A 16,341-nucleotide genomic window follows, 5' to 3' on the forward strand; every position below is an offset into this window, starting at 1 on the left:
CTTCCATGATAGCTCAATTGGTAAAGAATCCACCTGCAATGCAGGAGACTCCCGTTCAATTCCTGGGTTGGGAAAATCCCTTGGAGAAGAGATAGGCTACCCACTCCAGTATTCTTGGGCTTCCTTTGTGGCTCAGCTGGCAAAAACTCTGCCTGCAATGTGGGAGACCTGGATTCGATCCCTGGGTTTGGAAGATCCCCTGGAGAAGGGAAAGGTTACCCACTCCAGTATTCTGGCCTGGAGAATTCCATGGACTGTCTAGTCCATGGGGTCGCATTGAGTCAGACATGACTGAGCGACTTTCACTTCACTTCATGGCTGATGATGTTGAGCATCTTCTTAGATGCTTATTGGCCATTTGTATATCTTTTTTTTGGGAAAGAAATGTGTATTCAGATTTTTTGTCCATGTTTTAAACTGAGTTATTTGTCTTTTAATTACTGAGATGTAAGAGTTTATTATCTATTCTGGATATATTTCCTTCATCAGATATATGATTTCCAAATATTTTTTCCACTTTCTGGGTTTTTATGCTATATATTTTTTCTTTTCATTTTATCTGCATACTGTCCTGGAAGATAAGTGGGTCTTTATCATACTCATTTTGTAGAAAGTTAGTAATATTCTTTGTCAGAGTGTCAGAGGTAATTGATGGGCAGAGGATTAGGCCTGGGTCATGTTATTCCTAGTACAGTGTTCTATCCTTGGTAACATTGCCTGAATAATGTAACTTGGGGGTTTGGGGATAATGAAAATCATTTAAGGTCCACAGTGTTTTTTTTTAAATCGAAGTTTAGTGATAAACTCATTGTTTTATTCGTTTTGACTTTGACCTGAAGTCTCTAAAATAGAACTTGCAAGTGAAAATTTTCATGTGTGTTCTCAGAAGATGAGATTTTACAAAATATTTGAAAACAAAGACATCTTGTTTATTTGACAAATAATGGAACTAATTTATAATCACTAAGTACCAAGAGGGCAGGAGTAAATGAAGAGTAATGTTATTTTACAAAAAGGAATATTGCTAGCAGAAACATAGCCCCTTTTTGAACATGTTTGATATTCATAGCTGAAAGATACCTGTAAACTGCTCTGGGTTTTACTAGTAAATCACTAATATTGGGGGCTTATGAGTCATTACACTTAATAAATTTATCAGGCTGTAATGTTTTCCCTCTTCCTTAATGAGGAATTTAAAAAGGATTGGAAAGTTAACACAAAATAACACTGTTGGGATACAATTTTCTCATGCCTTTGATAAAGGGAGAATGTAATGTGTTGAGCTTTGTAATGGCTGATAACCCTGTTGAAGTCTAATAAACATGCTTTTTGGTGATTTACTGAATTCACAAGGCTTTTTTTTTTCTTAAGTTATTTTATTTTCTGTCTCTTTCATGTGTATTCATGTATGCTTCTAATTCTCTCTTACTAACCTACCCTAGTCACTACAGTTTCCAATCTTTAAGTTGAAAATTGTCTGTGGGGAAAAATGAAACTTAGTATTATTCCAAAATAGAATGCTGCCATATATCTTGAAACCAGGATTTGTCTTATAATCTGAATGAAAAGTTTATTTTCAAGCAGCCTTAGTTAACACAAATTTATAACCTCAAAGGAATGATAAGCTGCTTGACGTTTTTTTTCTTGAATACATTTAGAACAAATACATTAAAGAAATAAGTCAAGAATAAAGACACTAATTTCATGAGAAAAATTTAGTGTATAAGGTATGTTTTCATTATCGTGGTAGTAAAACTGTCTGAAGTTATAATCAATATGGTCTAAGACTGTATAGTGCTTTTAAATTATATTTTTGAAAGATTCCTAATACAACTAATTTTTTTTAAATTTTTAATTGAAGGATAATTGCTTTACACTATTGTGTTGATTTCTGCCAAACATCAACATGAATCAGCCCTAGGTATACGTGTGTCCCCTTCCTCTTGATATCCCATCCATATCCCACCCTTCTAGGTTGTTGCAGAGCCCCAGTTTGAGTTCCCTGAGTCATATAGCAAATTCCCATTGGCTGTCTAATTCACATATGGAAGTGGATATGTTTGGAGAAGGAAATGGCAACCCACTCCAGTGTTCTTGTCTAGAGAATCCTGTGGACATAGGAGCCTGGTGGGCTGCTGTCCATAGGGTCGCACAGTCAGACATGACTGAAGTGACTTAGCAGCAGCAGCAGCAGTGTATATGTTTCCATGTTACTCTGTCCATCTGCCCCACCCTCTCCTTTCTTCCCCAGACCATAAGTCTTTCTCCATGTCTGTGTCTCCATTGCTGCCCTGCAAATAGGTTCAGCAGTACTCTTTCTAATTCCATATATATGTGTTAATACATGATATTTGTTTTTCTCTTTCTGACTTACTTCATTCAATACAGCTAATTTTTAAGATCTTATGTTCCAATGTCTTAAATACAGTGTTCCTGCCATTATAACTTAGAGATAAATTATTTTAAAAGTTTTTATTTTAATGTTGAATTTTTCTAGGTGGATATTCCATCTATTATCACCAAGAAACTATTAAAAGCAGCAATGAAGCATATAGAAGTGATTGTTAAAGCCAGTCAGAAAGGTAATACAATTTCCTGCTCCGAAATTTGAGTGATTTTGTTTTTATATGGCAACTTTCATCCTAAATATCTGAATACTGATAAATTAAGTGATATATTCATAAATGCTGTGAGAGTTTTGTTTCAACTGAAATCCTTTTCAGTAATTTATTAATAATACAAGTGATTGTGTGAACTCAAGAATCTATGAAAATTAAAGTACAATCATTAATTGTTAGATATATTATTGATGAACCTTATCCTTTTTTTTTTTTTTTTTTTGAATGGATCCTTTGCCCTCGTTACTTCCTCTGTGGTATCTCTCACATGTCTTCTCTCCTTTTTCCTTAATGATTTCAATTTGACCTAGCTTATCCTGTACACTGTTACTATGTTAATTTCACAATACCACAATCCTGTTACCTCCCTACTTTAAAAAAAAAGTAGTGACTGCTTGTAGAGTCAAAACTGTCTTATATTTAAATCCTTTCCTATGTAGTTAAGTTGTTTGATCTTGTCCTTCAATATGTATTATACTTTAGCCAGGATGACCTCTTTTCAGTTTCTCACATACGTCCTGGGCTTTATACTGTCATGATGTATAAGTAATATATATTCATCAAATGTTTGCTGATTGAACAAATGAAATCTTCCTTTGGGGCTTTTCTTACTCTTAGATCAAGCTGAAATATACTTTTTAAGCAAAATTACTTATATGCTCTATATTTAGTTCTTTGTGAGACTGGTAATTACCATGTGTGGTATTCCTCTTCTGGAAATTACCAGTAAGTATTAGCAGTCCAAAACCTCTCAGTAGTCTTGCAGCAAAGATATAGCTTTAACTTTGTATAACCTGGAACATCCTAGACTCATTTGAGCGTGGAACCAATTTTCCCTTCTCATAACATCAATTCATATGATCACAATATATTTGAGGAAATTGTGTTCTAGGTAGAGTGGAAGTTAAATTATTAGTTTATTTGTCATTTGGTATAAATCATTCCTCAGGTACAAGAACCAGTTCAGATTGCATGTTTAAACTCTTGTGTTTTTGTCTTATATAACAATTAAGAAGTTTTAGCTTCAATGTAGTTTAAAAGTAGAAAAGTTTAAATATGTGTAATTTAAATGTTAAACAAAAAAAAATTAACTTTTAAAATTGTTGTCCTGTCACTGGCAAAATCATACCAGAAAATTGTAGCCATTCCATTAAGGCTACTTTACTGTCAGAAAAAAATATGGAAAATGTGTTTTTTTAATTAGTAAATTTTAGTTTTTAGAGTAGTTTTAAGTTTATAGAAAAATTGAGCAGATATTTTGGAGATTCCCGTATATTTCCCCCCTTCCCAATTGTTAACGCCTTGCCTTGGTTGGTACATTTGTTACAGTTGATATGCCAGTATTGATACATTATTAATCAAGTCCATAGTTTTCATTAGGGTTTTACTCTTCTTGTACATTCTGTGGATTTTGACAAATGCTTAATGCCATGTATTTATCATCACAGTATCATACTGAGTGTTTCACTGCCCCCATAGCCCCTGTGTTTCACCTGTTTATCCCTCTCTCTTTCCTTCAGGAACTCCTGACTACCACTGATCTTTTTACTCTTTCTACAGTTTTTCCAAATGTCATAATGTCATAAATTCCATAAATGGAATCATACTGTAGCCTTTCCAGACTGCTTTCTTTCATTTAGAATTATGCATTTAAGGGTTCTCCATGTCTTCTGTGGCTGGATAACTGATTTCTTTTTAGTGCTCAATTACATTCTGTTGTCTAGATGTACTACAGTTATCCATTCACTTTTTCAAGGACATCTTGGTCACTTGTTTGCAAGTTTTTGTGTGGGAAAATTATTTTTAATATGGTCTTAATATTGTTATAAAGACAAACACTTTGAACTCAGGATATGAATAAATTGACTCATCTTTTTACTTTTAGTTGAATCAATCAGTTTAATAAAATCTCCAAGTTGTTTTGTTTCTGAGAGTGCTGAAATTTATCCTTGAGTCTTTGCAAGAGAAGGGTTGCTAGTTTGCTACCACTATTCATATAAAAAATGGTCCTCAATTACAAAATCAACATAAAATGCTAGATTGGATTCATTAATGACATTGTATTAGTAATTAATGAAGTCCATAAAATTAAAAGACCTAAGTATTAGGAGGATTCCAGTTTGTCCAAAGGTTCTGGTGTTCTAAATGTTATAACGGTGAATTAGACTTGTAAGAAGATTTTCAGGGTTTTGATTTTTCTTCTCTTTCATGCATGCATTTGTTTTCTAAATATTTTTGGCTACACAATTTTGTATACTCAGGAAGTACTTAAAGGTTAACCTCCTTTATCCATATACATTTTTACTCTCTTGGTGTTCTCTCCTTATCTGCTTCTTGAGAGTAGGAATTACAAAGAGGTTTTCTATGTAATTACTTCTGTCATCCTTAGACACATTGAAAATATATACATTAGAAGCCTTGGTTTAATTTAAATTCAGTAGTAGTTGAAGGGCTTTATTATATCAGTCTTTGATCCTAAAGAAATCTTTTTGTCATGGATTCTGAAAATTTCCTTTCATGGTCTGAAAACTGTCCATTGATTAGGTAGGAGGTATACTGGTGATTAGTGGGGTTTAATTCATACCCTGTTTTTCAACATCTGTATTTTGCTTGTACTTGTATTAAGGTTCTCTTCCTCCATATGTTTTTATCTTCTGCCTGGTTTTTAAATTCTTTCATTAGCTAAGACTACAAAAATCTCACATCTGAGTAGAGTCCAGTCTAGTGATTCAATTTATATATTATATATAAATGCTTAATCACATCAAATATTATAATTACTGGTGCATTTTACATGGAATCTTTTCAATGTCATCTATTTAATAACTGTTTACTGAGGGGGAAACTGAGGTTCAAAGGGATTATATTATTTAAGATCATCAGTTAATAAGTAGAACTGGAGTTTAGCATAGCTTAGTCTTCTTATTTTAAATTCCTGTTTATGATATAAATTTTTAAAAGACCTGTACCCTGAATGCTTGGGGCAGAATGCTTGGTAAACAACTGTATAATTGTCAAATAAAATGCTTGAACATGGTTTGTATGAAAACCACATCCATCTTTGTCAGTCCTGCTTTTGTACCTCTGGTGCGGATAACATTCATTTACATTCTTAGTTCTCACACCTTTGGAATGTATATATTGGCTTTTTTTTTTTGGTGAATGTGCTTGCATTCTCTCAATAAAAATAGAAGTAAATAGTATAAAATAAATGCCATTGAATTAGAGTTAAGATTCCCTTCACAGACTTCATGATTTTAAAACTTGGCCCGGAGTGCAGATAGGGGAAAACATGACTTCTTTTTCTCCTGCTCTTTTGACGTCTGTAGAAAAGGATTGGCAATACTATTATTCTTAAGTTTTGAAGTATTAGTTTAGTGCTTGGCCTTTAAGAAAACCTTTTGTTCGTGTAACTTTTATCATCAGTTAACATAGTAGGTAATCTAACTTCATGGACTTCCACTGTATACAGCTGTATACCTTTTCTGTCCTATACTATGGGCAGAAGATGCAGAACTTAACCAAGGAAGCCTGTTTCTGTACTATAATTAGTTTGAAGGGTTACCTGATTGATTTTGATGTGAAAGAAGAAATAATAGAGACCTTTAAGAAGGATTTTTTAATACTTGCAGAGGATGAATAAGATGTAGTGTTTGTTAACAAAAGCTTTGTGTGTGCTGGAAGATGTTTCATTTAGTTTTTTCATTTAAAAATTTTGCTTTTAATATAATTTGTAATGACCTGGGTTTAAAATTTTGTTCACCAAGGGTGAAAGGGCTTTTTTATCAATTCATTTTGAATAAATTAAAAACTTCCAGCAAAGAGGAAAATTACCTTCTTTACACTCTTTTTTTTTGGAAAAGTTTACCAGTAGAATACATACTGGAAAGAAAGAAAGGTTAAAAAAGGAATGGCTGTGTTAAATTATTTTCTGTTTGTTAGTGGAAATGGCTGAAGTTATTTAATGCTGTTAACTTCTTCCAATGTTTATTTCTTATTTGTATTTATAGTAGAAAATACAGAGTTTTTACAGCAAGCTGCTTTAGAAGAATATGGTCCAGAGCTTCATGTGGCTTTGAGGAGTCGAAGAGATGAATTACATTATTTAAGGAAACTTACTGAACTACTTTTTCCTTATATTTTACCTCCTAAAGCAACAGACTGCAGGTATAAATAAGACTGGAAAATGTCATAGCAGTATTTACATACAATGCCATGTGTATATTGCTGTTTTTGATCATAATAGGAATACACTAAAACTTGAGGTTATCCTATGATATGAAAAATTTTCCATTTAAGAAATATAATTTATCAGGTCTTAAAATGCCGTTTTAGGCACTGAATGTTCATGATATGTTGTATTGCTAACAGTTTTTTCCTAGAAACTGATCTTGGGAAATCAAAGATACACATAAAAATTAAGTTTCTTACTTGATATCATTATACTGTGTTGCATTCTTGGTGTTTCTTTGAAAAGACATGCAGAAACACTTTGGACAAATTATACAGCTAAGTTTGAAAAGTATAGTTAAAGGTCATTTAGTCCATCCAGTCTCCCTTGTTCCTGCAAGAGCATGTTTAGATTATTCCATAAAGTTCCTTTGTTGCTCTTATCTTTATGATCCTTAGAGATAAGGACCATGGCTTATTTTATTTATTTACTTAATTGAATTATAGTTAGGTCGTAGTACTATTTTCCGGAGAAGGCAATGGCACCCCACTCCAGTACTCTTGCCTGGAAAATCCCATGGACAGAGGAGCCTGGTAGGCTGCAGTCCATGGGGTCGCTAAGAGTCGGACACAACTGAGTGACTTCATTTTCACTTTCCACTTTCATGCATTGGAGAAGGAAATGGCAACCCACTTCAGTGTTCTTGCCTGGAGAATCCGAGGGACGGGGGAGCCTGGTAGGCTGCCGTCCATTGGGTCGCAAAGAGTCGGATACGACTGAAGTGACTTAGCAGCAGCAGCAGCAGCATAGTACTATTTTCAGGTAACATACTGCTTCAGTATTTTCATATACTACACTCTGTTTAGTGAAAGAAAGTGAAAGTGAAGTCGCTCAGTCGTGTCCAACTCCTTGCGACCCCATGGACTGTAGCCTACCAGCTTCCTGCATCCATGGGATTTTCCAGGCAAGAATACTGCAGTGGGTTGCCATTGCCTTCTCCAGGAGATCTTCCCAACTCAGGGATTGAACCTTGGTCTCCCACATTGGAGGCAGACGCTTTACTGTCTGAGCCACCAGGAAAGTACTCTATTTAGAGTTATTATAAAATAATAGCTATATTTCTCTGTGCTGTACAGTACATCCAACCATGGCTTATTCTTAGTGGTACACTTTAAATATTACTTTATTTTAAATTTAAAGTATTTTAAATAAAATAGTTTAAAAATGGTTTTATTAATTTAAATATTATAATCACACAGTAATTATACTATTAAAATTAGTTTTATTAATTTTTTATATGTAACATTGTAATATTCTGAGGTAGAATTTTTCTAATGCTTACTCAAGTTCCTCCTGCCAAGGAAATGCTTTTTCCCTCTTAATAGTATTCCTTTTAACCAATTAAGAAATCCAGGTGTGGTCTCTGAACTAGTAGTGTGAGCATTAGTTGGTGGCTTGTTAGAGATGGCAGACTCTCAGGGCAGACCCCAGACCTCCTGAATCATAGTCATATTAACAGGATTCCCACGTGAGAGCTGATGTAAATCACTAAATATGTACAATATTGTTCTTTTTTCCAGATCGCTGACCTTACTTTTAAGAGAGATTCTCTCTGGTTCGGTGTTCCTCCCTTCTTTGGATTTCCTAGCTGATCCAGTAAGATGTAAAAAAATTTTTTTCTTTAATTGTGATAAGATGCATATAAAGTAAAATTTACCATCTTAAATTACATGTACAGTTCAGTGGTATTAAGTACATTCACATTGTTGAGCAACCATCACCAATGCTTGTCTCCAGAACTCTTTTTATCTTATAAAATTGAAACTCTGTACCCATATAAACAGTAATTCTCCATTCCTCCTAATGCCTGGCACCTCTACTTCCTGACTCTGTTTTCTGTCTCTATGAACTTGACTACTCTGGTTACCTTAGATTAGTGGAATGATGCAGCATCTGGCTTATTTTACATAGTATAATATCATCAAGGTTCATTCATGTTGTAGCATATATCAGAATTCCCTTTCTTTTCAAGGCTGAGTAGTATTTCATTATAGATATATGTCACATTTTGTTCATTCATATATTGATGGATAGGTGAGTTGCTTTTACTTTTGATCCAGTAAAATTTTGAAGAAATAGGGATAATTTATAAGCATTTTGAATGCCAAAGTCAGAGTAACTTTTCTTTTTCCATTTACACAAAAGTTGAGAACCCTGTATTGTAGATTTTTTTAAAAGTTCTTCTATGTTACAAAAGTACAGATGCTTTTTGCCACTGCTCTGTTTTGTCATTTTTCCAGAAACTTTCATAATCTGATAGAAGCTTTCAGAATTCAGGGCAGAATACACTAATGAAATTATTTTGATCTATGTTTATTATTTTCCATTAGGATACTGTGAATCATTTGCTTATCATCTTCATAGATGACAATCCAGTGAGTATTAAACACGTTAGAAAATATTTCAGATTGCATTGAAGTTTGATACATACCTGTACAATCAAATGACACTTGACTGAATTAATTTTCTCTTCAAAGCCTGAAAAAGCGACTGAACCGCCTTCCCCTTTAGTTCCATTCTTGCAAAAATTTGCAGAACCTAGAAATAAAAAACCATCTGTAAGTATTTTCAGAAATAACTTATTACTTTTGATATAAACAGTTTTATCACGTATTTATATAGCTCTAACTTACTCTTCCTCATGTTGTATCAAGGTGCTGAAGTTAGAATTGAAGCAAATCAGAGAGCAGCAAGATCTCTTGTTTCGGTTTATGAACTTTCTGAAACAAGAAGGAGCAGTGCACGTGTTGCAGATTTGTCTGACTGTGGGTGAGGCTTACCTGTGTACTTTACTAAAGTCATTGTTAAACTTTGTCATATATTTGACTATTTCGATCAGCTCTGATGTTGTAGTTGCCAGTGTCTACTCCTTTCCACATTGGAACATAATCTATAATGGACTTCAACCAAATCCTCTTAGCAGAAAAAAAAAACTACTAAAAATTTAGAGTAATGAAATTGTGTTAAAGACCTGGTCATGAGCATTTTGTCACAGTTTTTGTTAAGAATTATTTTGATTAAGTAATCAAATATAAAAATGTTCTATTTTGACTAGAAGTTCTATAACATCTTGTGCTATTGGATTTTGAGGCACTGTATGGACTCTGAAAAGATTAGTTTTTCTAATGCACCTAATTTTTTTTAATATATAATGAAAAAAAAATTGAGGTGTAATTTACACAGTGAAACAAATAGAATTTAAATATACAATTGCTCTAACAAATCTGCAGTCCATATAACGTACACCTTTACTGAGATCAGGAACATTTCCATCACCCTAGAAGGTTCCCTGAGAGCCCTTCCCAACTGATCCTTTCCTGCTCCCACTCCTGCCAAAGCAGTCACTGATCTCGTTTCTTTCACCACAGATTAGTTTTTCCTGTACAGTTTCCTTATATAGATGGAAGCTCATAGTATGTACTTTTGGGGCCTGACTTCATTGATTCAGGATGATGCTTTTTAAGATTGATTCATGTTATTGTGTAGATGAGTAGTTTGTTCTTTTTTATTGCAAAGTAGTGTTCTTTTGTATGAGGGTACCACACTATTCATTCTCCTCGTAAATGGGTATCTAGACTGCTTCCACTCTTGGGCTATTATGAATAAAGCTGCTGTGCACATTCTTGTACAGGGCTTTCTCTTGAGCATATATTTAATAACTAGAAGTAGAATTGCTGTGTTACAAGGTAGATATTTGTTTAATTTTATAAAAAGCTGCCAAATTGTTTTCCAGAGGGTTGTATGTACTATTTTACTCCACCAGCAGTGAAAGAGAGTTCTGGTTGTACCTCAACTTTATAAAAATTTGGTGGTGTTTATCTTTTTAGTTTTAGCCATTTTATTGGTATATGGTAGAATTTTGTTGTGCTTTTAATTTGTGCTTCTCTAATGATTAACAGAACTGAACACTTTATCATGTGCTTATTGACTATTTGAATATCTTTGTGGAATTGCTATCTTTTGGCTGTTTTTTACTGAATTGTTTTTCCTTTTGTCAGGAATTTCAGTAGTTTTTTAAATATTCTAGATATGTCTTTTTGTCAGATACAAGTATTACAAAGATTTTCTTTCAGACAATGGCATGTCTTTTTATTTTCGGAATAGTGTCTTGATGAGCAGAACTTTTAAATTTTGATGAAATTCAGTGTATCAATTTTTAATTTTATGCTTAGTGCTTTCTGAGACTTCCGAAAGACTTTTTTAAGCCTTCACCTATCTTAAGTCAAGGTGATATTTGCCTGTTTTTCTCTAGGTGTGTTATAGTTATTATATTTTATATACAGGTTTGTGATCTATCTTGAAATAATTTTTAGGTTGGTATTAGGTAGGGGTGGAGGTTCATTTTTCCCCTGTATGGATATACAGTTTTTCCAGTATCCATTTTTTGAAGAGACATTTTATTCCCATCTTGAATTACTTGTGCATCCTTGACAAACCTTTTGACAATATGTGGGTCTGTTTCTCGGTTATATTCTTTTCCGTTGATCCATATGTCTACTTTTTTGGCCGATACCACAGTCTTTATTACTTTGACCAAGTAAGTTTTGCAATCAAGTGGTTTAGGGCTTCCCACTTAGTTCTTTTTAAAGACTGTACTTAGCTATTTTAAGTTCTTTGCATTTCTATATAAAATTTACAATCAGACTGACAATCCTACCCCTTCATCCACACGCACAACCTGCTTCAATGTTTTAATTGGGGTGGTATTGAATCTGTAGCTCAACTTGGGGAGTAATGACATCTCAACAGTACTTAGGTTTCCAGTGCATGAATAGGGCGTATTTTTTCATTCATTTCATTCTTAAATCTCTCCATAAAATGTTTCATAGTTATCACTGTGGGTCTTTATTTTTGGATTTATTTGAATGTGGTATTTAAAATAACTTGTTAAATTGTTTTTAGCTTATATACAGAAATAGAATTGATTTATTGCATACTGATTTTGTATCCTGTGACATTACTAAGTTTACTTACTAGTTCTAGTAGCTTTTTTGTAGATTTCCTTAGGATTTTCTGCATACACAATCATGTCATCTGTGAATACACAGTTTTATTTTTTCCTTTGTGATATTTACATCTTATTTCTTTTTCTTGCCCCTATTGTAATGGCCAGGACCTTCAGTGTGTTGCTAAATCTAAGTGGTGAGAGCTTACATCCTTGCTTTAGGAGGGAATCATTCAGTGTTATACCATTATGTATAATATTAGCCTGGGTTTTTTTTGGTAGATCTCCTTTACTAGATAGAGAATATTTCCTTCTGTTTATTGTTTGCTGAAAATTTTTATCATGAGTGAACAGTGGATTTTTAAAATGCTTTTAGTACATCTCAGCAACCTATTTAATCACCAGGTTATTCCTAATTTTCTTTTATTATGAAGCTGTAGTGATATCCCCTCTTTATTGGTAATTTGTACTTTCTAGTGGTTTATAAAATTTTGAAATATTTTTGATTTGCTAAGTTTTAGCTTTCATATTTACTATTTCCTTTCTTCTTACCTTTCGTTTAGTTTGTACTTATGGTTTCTTAAGATGAAAGCACTGATGATTAATTTGTACACATTTCTTCTTTCTTAATATAAGCACTTAAAACTATAAATTTCTCTCTATGAGTTGCTATAACTGAATTCTAAGATTTTTGGTACTCTGTGCTTTTTATAGTCATTTAGTTTGAAATATTTAAAAATTTTCCTGTGGTTTATCCTTTGACCCTTGGGTTATTTTGAAATGTATTGCTAAATTTCCAAAATTTGGCGATTTTTGAGATATCTTATTGTGATTGATTTCTGATTTAACACTCTCCTGATCAGACAAAATATTCTGTATGATTTCAGTCCTTTGAAATTGATTGAAACTTGTCTTATGGCCCATCCATATGATCTGTATGAATATTCTATGTGCATGTGAGAAGAACATCTATTTTACTGTGTTGGGTGGTGTTCTGTAAATATCATCTAGATTAAATTGATGGCTTGTGTTCACATATTATATATTCTTTCAGATTTCTTAATGGATTTGCTATTTCTCCCTTTAGTTTTTTTTTTTTTTTTTTAATGTATTTCAAGCTTCATTATTAGGTGCAGAGACAGTTAAGATTGTTAATGAATCTATCCTTTTATCACTATAAAATGCTCTTCTTTATCTCTGGTAATTTTCTGTCTTGAAGTCTACTTTGTTTGATATTAATATATAGTTATACTATCTTTACGCTTGGGTTTGCATTGTATTACCTTTTTCTATATAATTAAAGAATTTAACATTTATTATAAATACCATATAGCTGAATATTGCTTTAAAAAAAGCGAGTTTGATAATCTTGATTTTCTAATTGAGGTGTATAGTACTTTTGCACTTAATATAATTATTGCATATTTATTGTTAGGTCTTTGGTCTTGGTGTTTTGTATTTGTTCCATGTATTTTTTTTTTTAATGTTTTCCAGCCTTTCTTTGAATTACTTGAGCATTTTTCAGTATTTTATCTCCTCTATTGACATTTTCTTGTTTTTTTTTAGTGGTTGCTCAGTTCATAATGATTACCCTGTACATCCTTCATTGATCACAGTTTTCATTTAAACATATATTTTACTATTTCAGGAACAGTGTAAGAACCTCAGTATACCTCAGTTTGTTCCCTTCCTGTCTGATGTGACTGTTACTGTATAGTTTAATTCTGTGTAGGCTATGAAACTCCACAGTACATTGCTTTTCCTTCCTTAAGCAACAGTCTTAACACACACACACACATGCACACATATTTTGGCCCTGATAGTTACTGACTGGCATATTTACTTTTTTGGTGGTTTTTATTCTTTTTCTGCAGAGCCAGTTTCTGTATCATTTTCCTTCTGCTGAAATAAATGTTTTTTATTACATTTCTTATAGCACCATTCTGCTGGAGGTAAATTCTCTTAGCTTTTGTCTGTCTGAAAAGGTGTTATTTTGTATTCATTTAAAAAAGATATTTTCACCAAATAAAAAATTTCGGGTTATGGTTTTTTTCTTTCAGCATTTTATGTCATTTTTTTCACTGTCTTTTGAACAGCGCCATTGTTTCTAAGGAGAAATTAGCTTCCATTCTTCTGTTTGTTTCCCTACATATATCCCTTTTCTCCCTGATTTTGCAGTTTTCTTTTTGTGTTTGGGGTTTCAGCAATTTAACTGTAATGTGCAGTTTTTAAAAAGTTTATTCTACTTGGATTTTCCTAGGAATCTTAGATATGTAGGTTGGTGTTTTTCATTATTTTAGAAGATGCTTGGCTGTTACCTCTTCAAATACAGTGCCTGATTTTTTTCTCTCCTTTCTTTTTGAGACTCCAATTTTATGAATTTGCTATCATTCCAAAGATCTCATATGTTCTGTTCTAGTTTTTTCTTACTCTTTTTTAAAGAAAAGCTCCTTTTCTTTTTGTGTTTCATTTTGGATAATTAAGAATTAAGGGGTAAGCTCCATATTACCTCTTGTAATAAAAAAGGCAGTCAGTATTTTGGGTTTTTTAATGCTGTCCTCTGTCTCTTTAGAAAAAATTGATTTGTTCAGACTGAGCTTTGTCACTAGTCTACAGCTTCCATGATGGAAAGAAACATTGTTTAAAAACATTGACTGGGACTAAAAAGAGCCTTAGTTTTCACTATTATTTAGTGAATCTGGTTTCAGAATATTAAAGACCCTTGGTATAAAAAATTAATCCAATATGTTCCTTAAAGAGAATTTTACAAACATGTTTATTATTCTAAGTTTTAGAAGGTTTATGTTGCTAGGCAAATATTTACACATTTTATGTTGGTATATATTATATTTGATTGTTTAACTTCTCTTTCATCTTAGTAGTTGTTTTATTGCTCCCAATTAAATATTTTTTAAGAACTTAAAATGATGAATAAATTACTCATAATTGCCACTTTTGATATTAATTACAATTTGACTGAGAACATAAAGTTTTCACTGAATAGTTTTATTCTATGCAAATCTTTTTTTTTTTCCTTTCTGAATTTGCTAGAGGAATTCAATGACAGAATTTTACGACCAGAGTTATCAAATGATGAAATGCTGTCTCTTCATGAAGAGTTGCAAAAGATTTATAAAACATACTGTTTAGATGAAAGTGTTGACAAAATTCGATTTGATCCCTTCATTGTAGAAGAGATTCAAAAAAGTAAGTAAAAGATGAGGACGAATTCTGTAGTTCTGTAGTTCTTTTACTCTTTTCAGAGTTTTCTGATGTATTCCCTGCTTACTGCAACAGCTGTGTGAGATACACAGGCAGGCATTATCCCATTTTACTAACAAGATGAAAGCTGTGATGAAGAAACTTATTCACAATTCACATACCTAATACTTGCCAGAACTGGCTAGGTTGTTCTAATTCTTCATTCTGGTGTGATCTGCACCTTACAGTGGATTTCTGCAAAACAGTTTTCATGTTGTTTGTTTGCTCTTTCACTGTAATGAATTTTAAACTAATATATAGTGTATTTATGCTTTTCATAAATAATTTTTGCAATATAACTTTTTTGACAGTTGCTGAAGGCCCATATATAGATGTTGTGAAACTTCAAACTATGAGATGTCTTTTTGAAGCGTATGAACACGTACTTTCTCTCTTGGAAAATGTGTTTACTCCTATGTTTTGCCACAGTGATGAGGTAAGTCAGAATATTAATGTTGTGTGAAGATTTTTCTTTAAAACTTATTAGTTGCTTTGATATCATTACATGAGTAATTCAAATAATAAACAAAAATAAAATGCAGTTAATTAAGAAAATGGATGCTGTTTTGCACTACATAATGGAGATTAGAAACTGATAATAAAATTATTTCTTAATATCAAAACCATGTTTGTGTATGTGACTAGTAGATTGCTACCTAATTGGTATTTGATTTTCCATATATCTGAGTGGCTTTGTAGTGGTGATGGGGAAACCCCATTCTTGTATGTATATTATTTACCTACTTGTGGAAATCAGATGGTTTGAATACCTCCATTTGCAATATCTTAATCCTTACTCTATTTGACTGTGATTATATTCACTTGATTTAAGTAATGTTTTCTTTGAACTCGAAAGTAGTAAGGTAAAATAGCATATTTCAATATCAAGTACAGGTTTAATAAATCATAATTATTTTTTAAGTATTTTAGACAACTTTTAAGAGGTGCAGAATCACCAACCCGCAATTCAAAATTCAACAGGTAAGTATATTCAATCGTATATATGGTGGTTGCTTTTTTTTTTTTTTGGTTCTTTTTGATGCTAATCATTCTGTGATAGCATCATCACCTTTATTAGCTGTTTTTCTTTGACTGTGTGGTTTCTTTGCTGTATAAGTAAACCAGATATTTTACTAAGGAATTGTAGAGCCATATTACATATAGTAATGTAAAAATGCCAGACATTCTTTTAGAAAAATTTAACAAGATAACATACCATTGCTTTGTTAATATTATAACTAACACATATTAGTGCTGGATTACCTGCTTTATTGGAAACTGTGGAC

At 32.5% G+C, this 16,341-nt stretch overlaps 1 protein-coding gene across 5 annotated transcripts in view; it reads left to right on the forward strand.

The window, feature by feature from the left end:
• SNX14 (sorting nexin 14) overlaps positions 1-16,341 on the forward strand; it is an 84,473-nt gene that overhangs the window by 28,502 nt on the left and 39,630 nt on the right. For 3 of the 5 annotated variants that reach the window (XM_070376630.1, XM_070376633.1, XM_070376632.1), the window contains exons 7-15: positions 2,498-2,582; positions 6,629-6,785; positions 8,370-8,445; positions 9,180-9,224; positions 9,327-9,407; positions 9,504-9,618; positions 14,846-15,001; positions 15,367-15,491; positions 15,978-16,036. In XM_070376630.1, the coding sequence (XP_070232731.1) occupies positions 2,498-2,582; positions 6,629-6,785; positions 8,370-8,445; positions 9,180-9,224; positions 9,327-9,407; positions 9,504-9,618; positions 14,846-15,001; positions 15,367-15,491; positions 15,978-16,036 (899 nt within the window). Of the gene's footprint in view, positions 1-2,497; positions 2,583-6,628; positions 6,786-8,369; positions 8,446-9,179; positions 9,225-9,326; positions 9,408-9,503; positions 9,619-14,845; positions 15,002-15,366; positions 15,492-15,977; positions 16,037-16,341 lie in introns of those variants that run through there. The other 2 variants (XM_070376631.1, XM_070376634.1) reach the window with 2 other exon arrangements.

Source organism: Bos mutus, chromosome 9 (assembly GCF_027580195.1).
Source record: "Bos mutus isolate GX-2022 chromosome 9, NWIPB_WYAK_1.1, whole genome shotgun sequence".
Lineage (NCBI taxonomy): Eukaryota > Metazoa > Chordata > Mammalia > Artiodactyla > Bovidae > Bos > Bos mutus.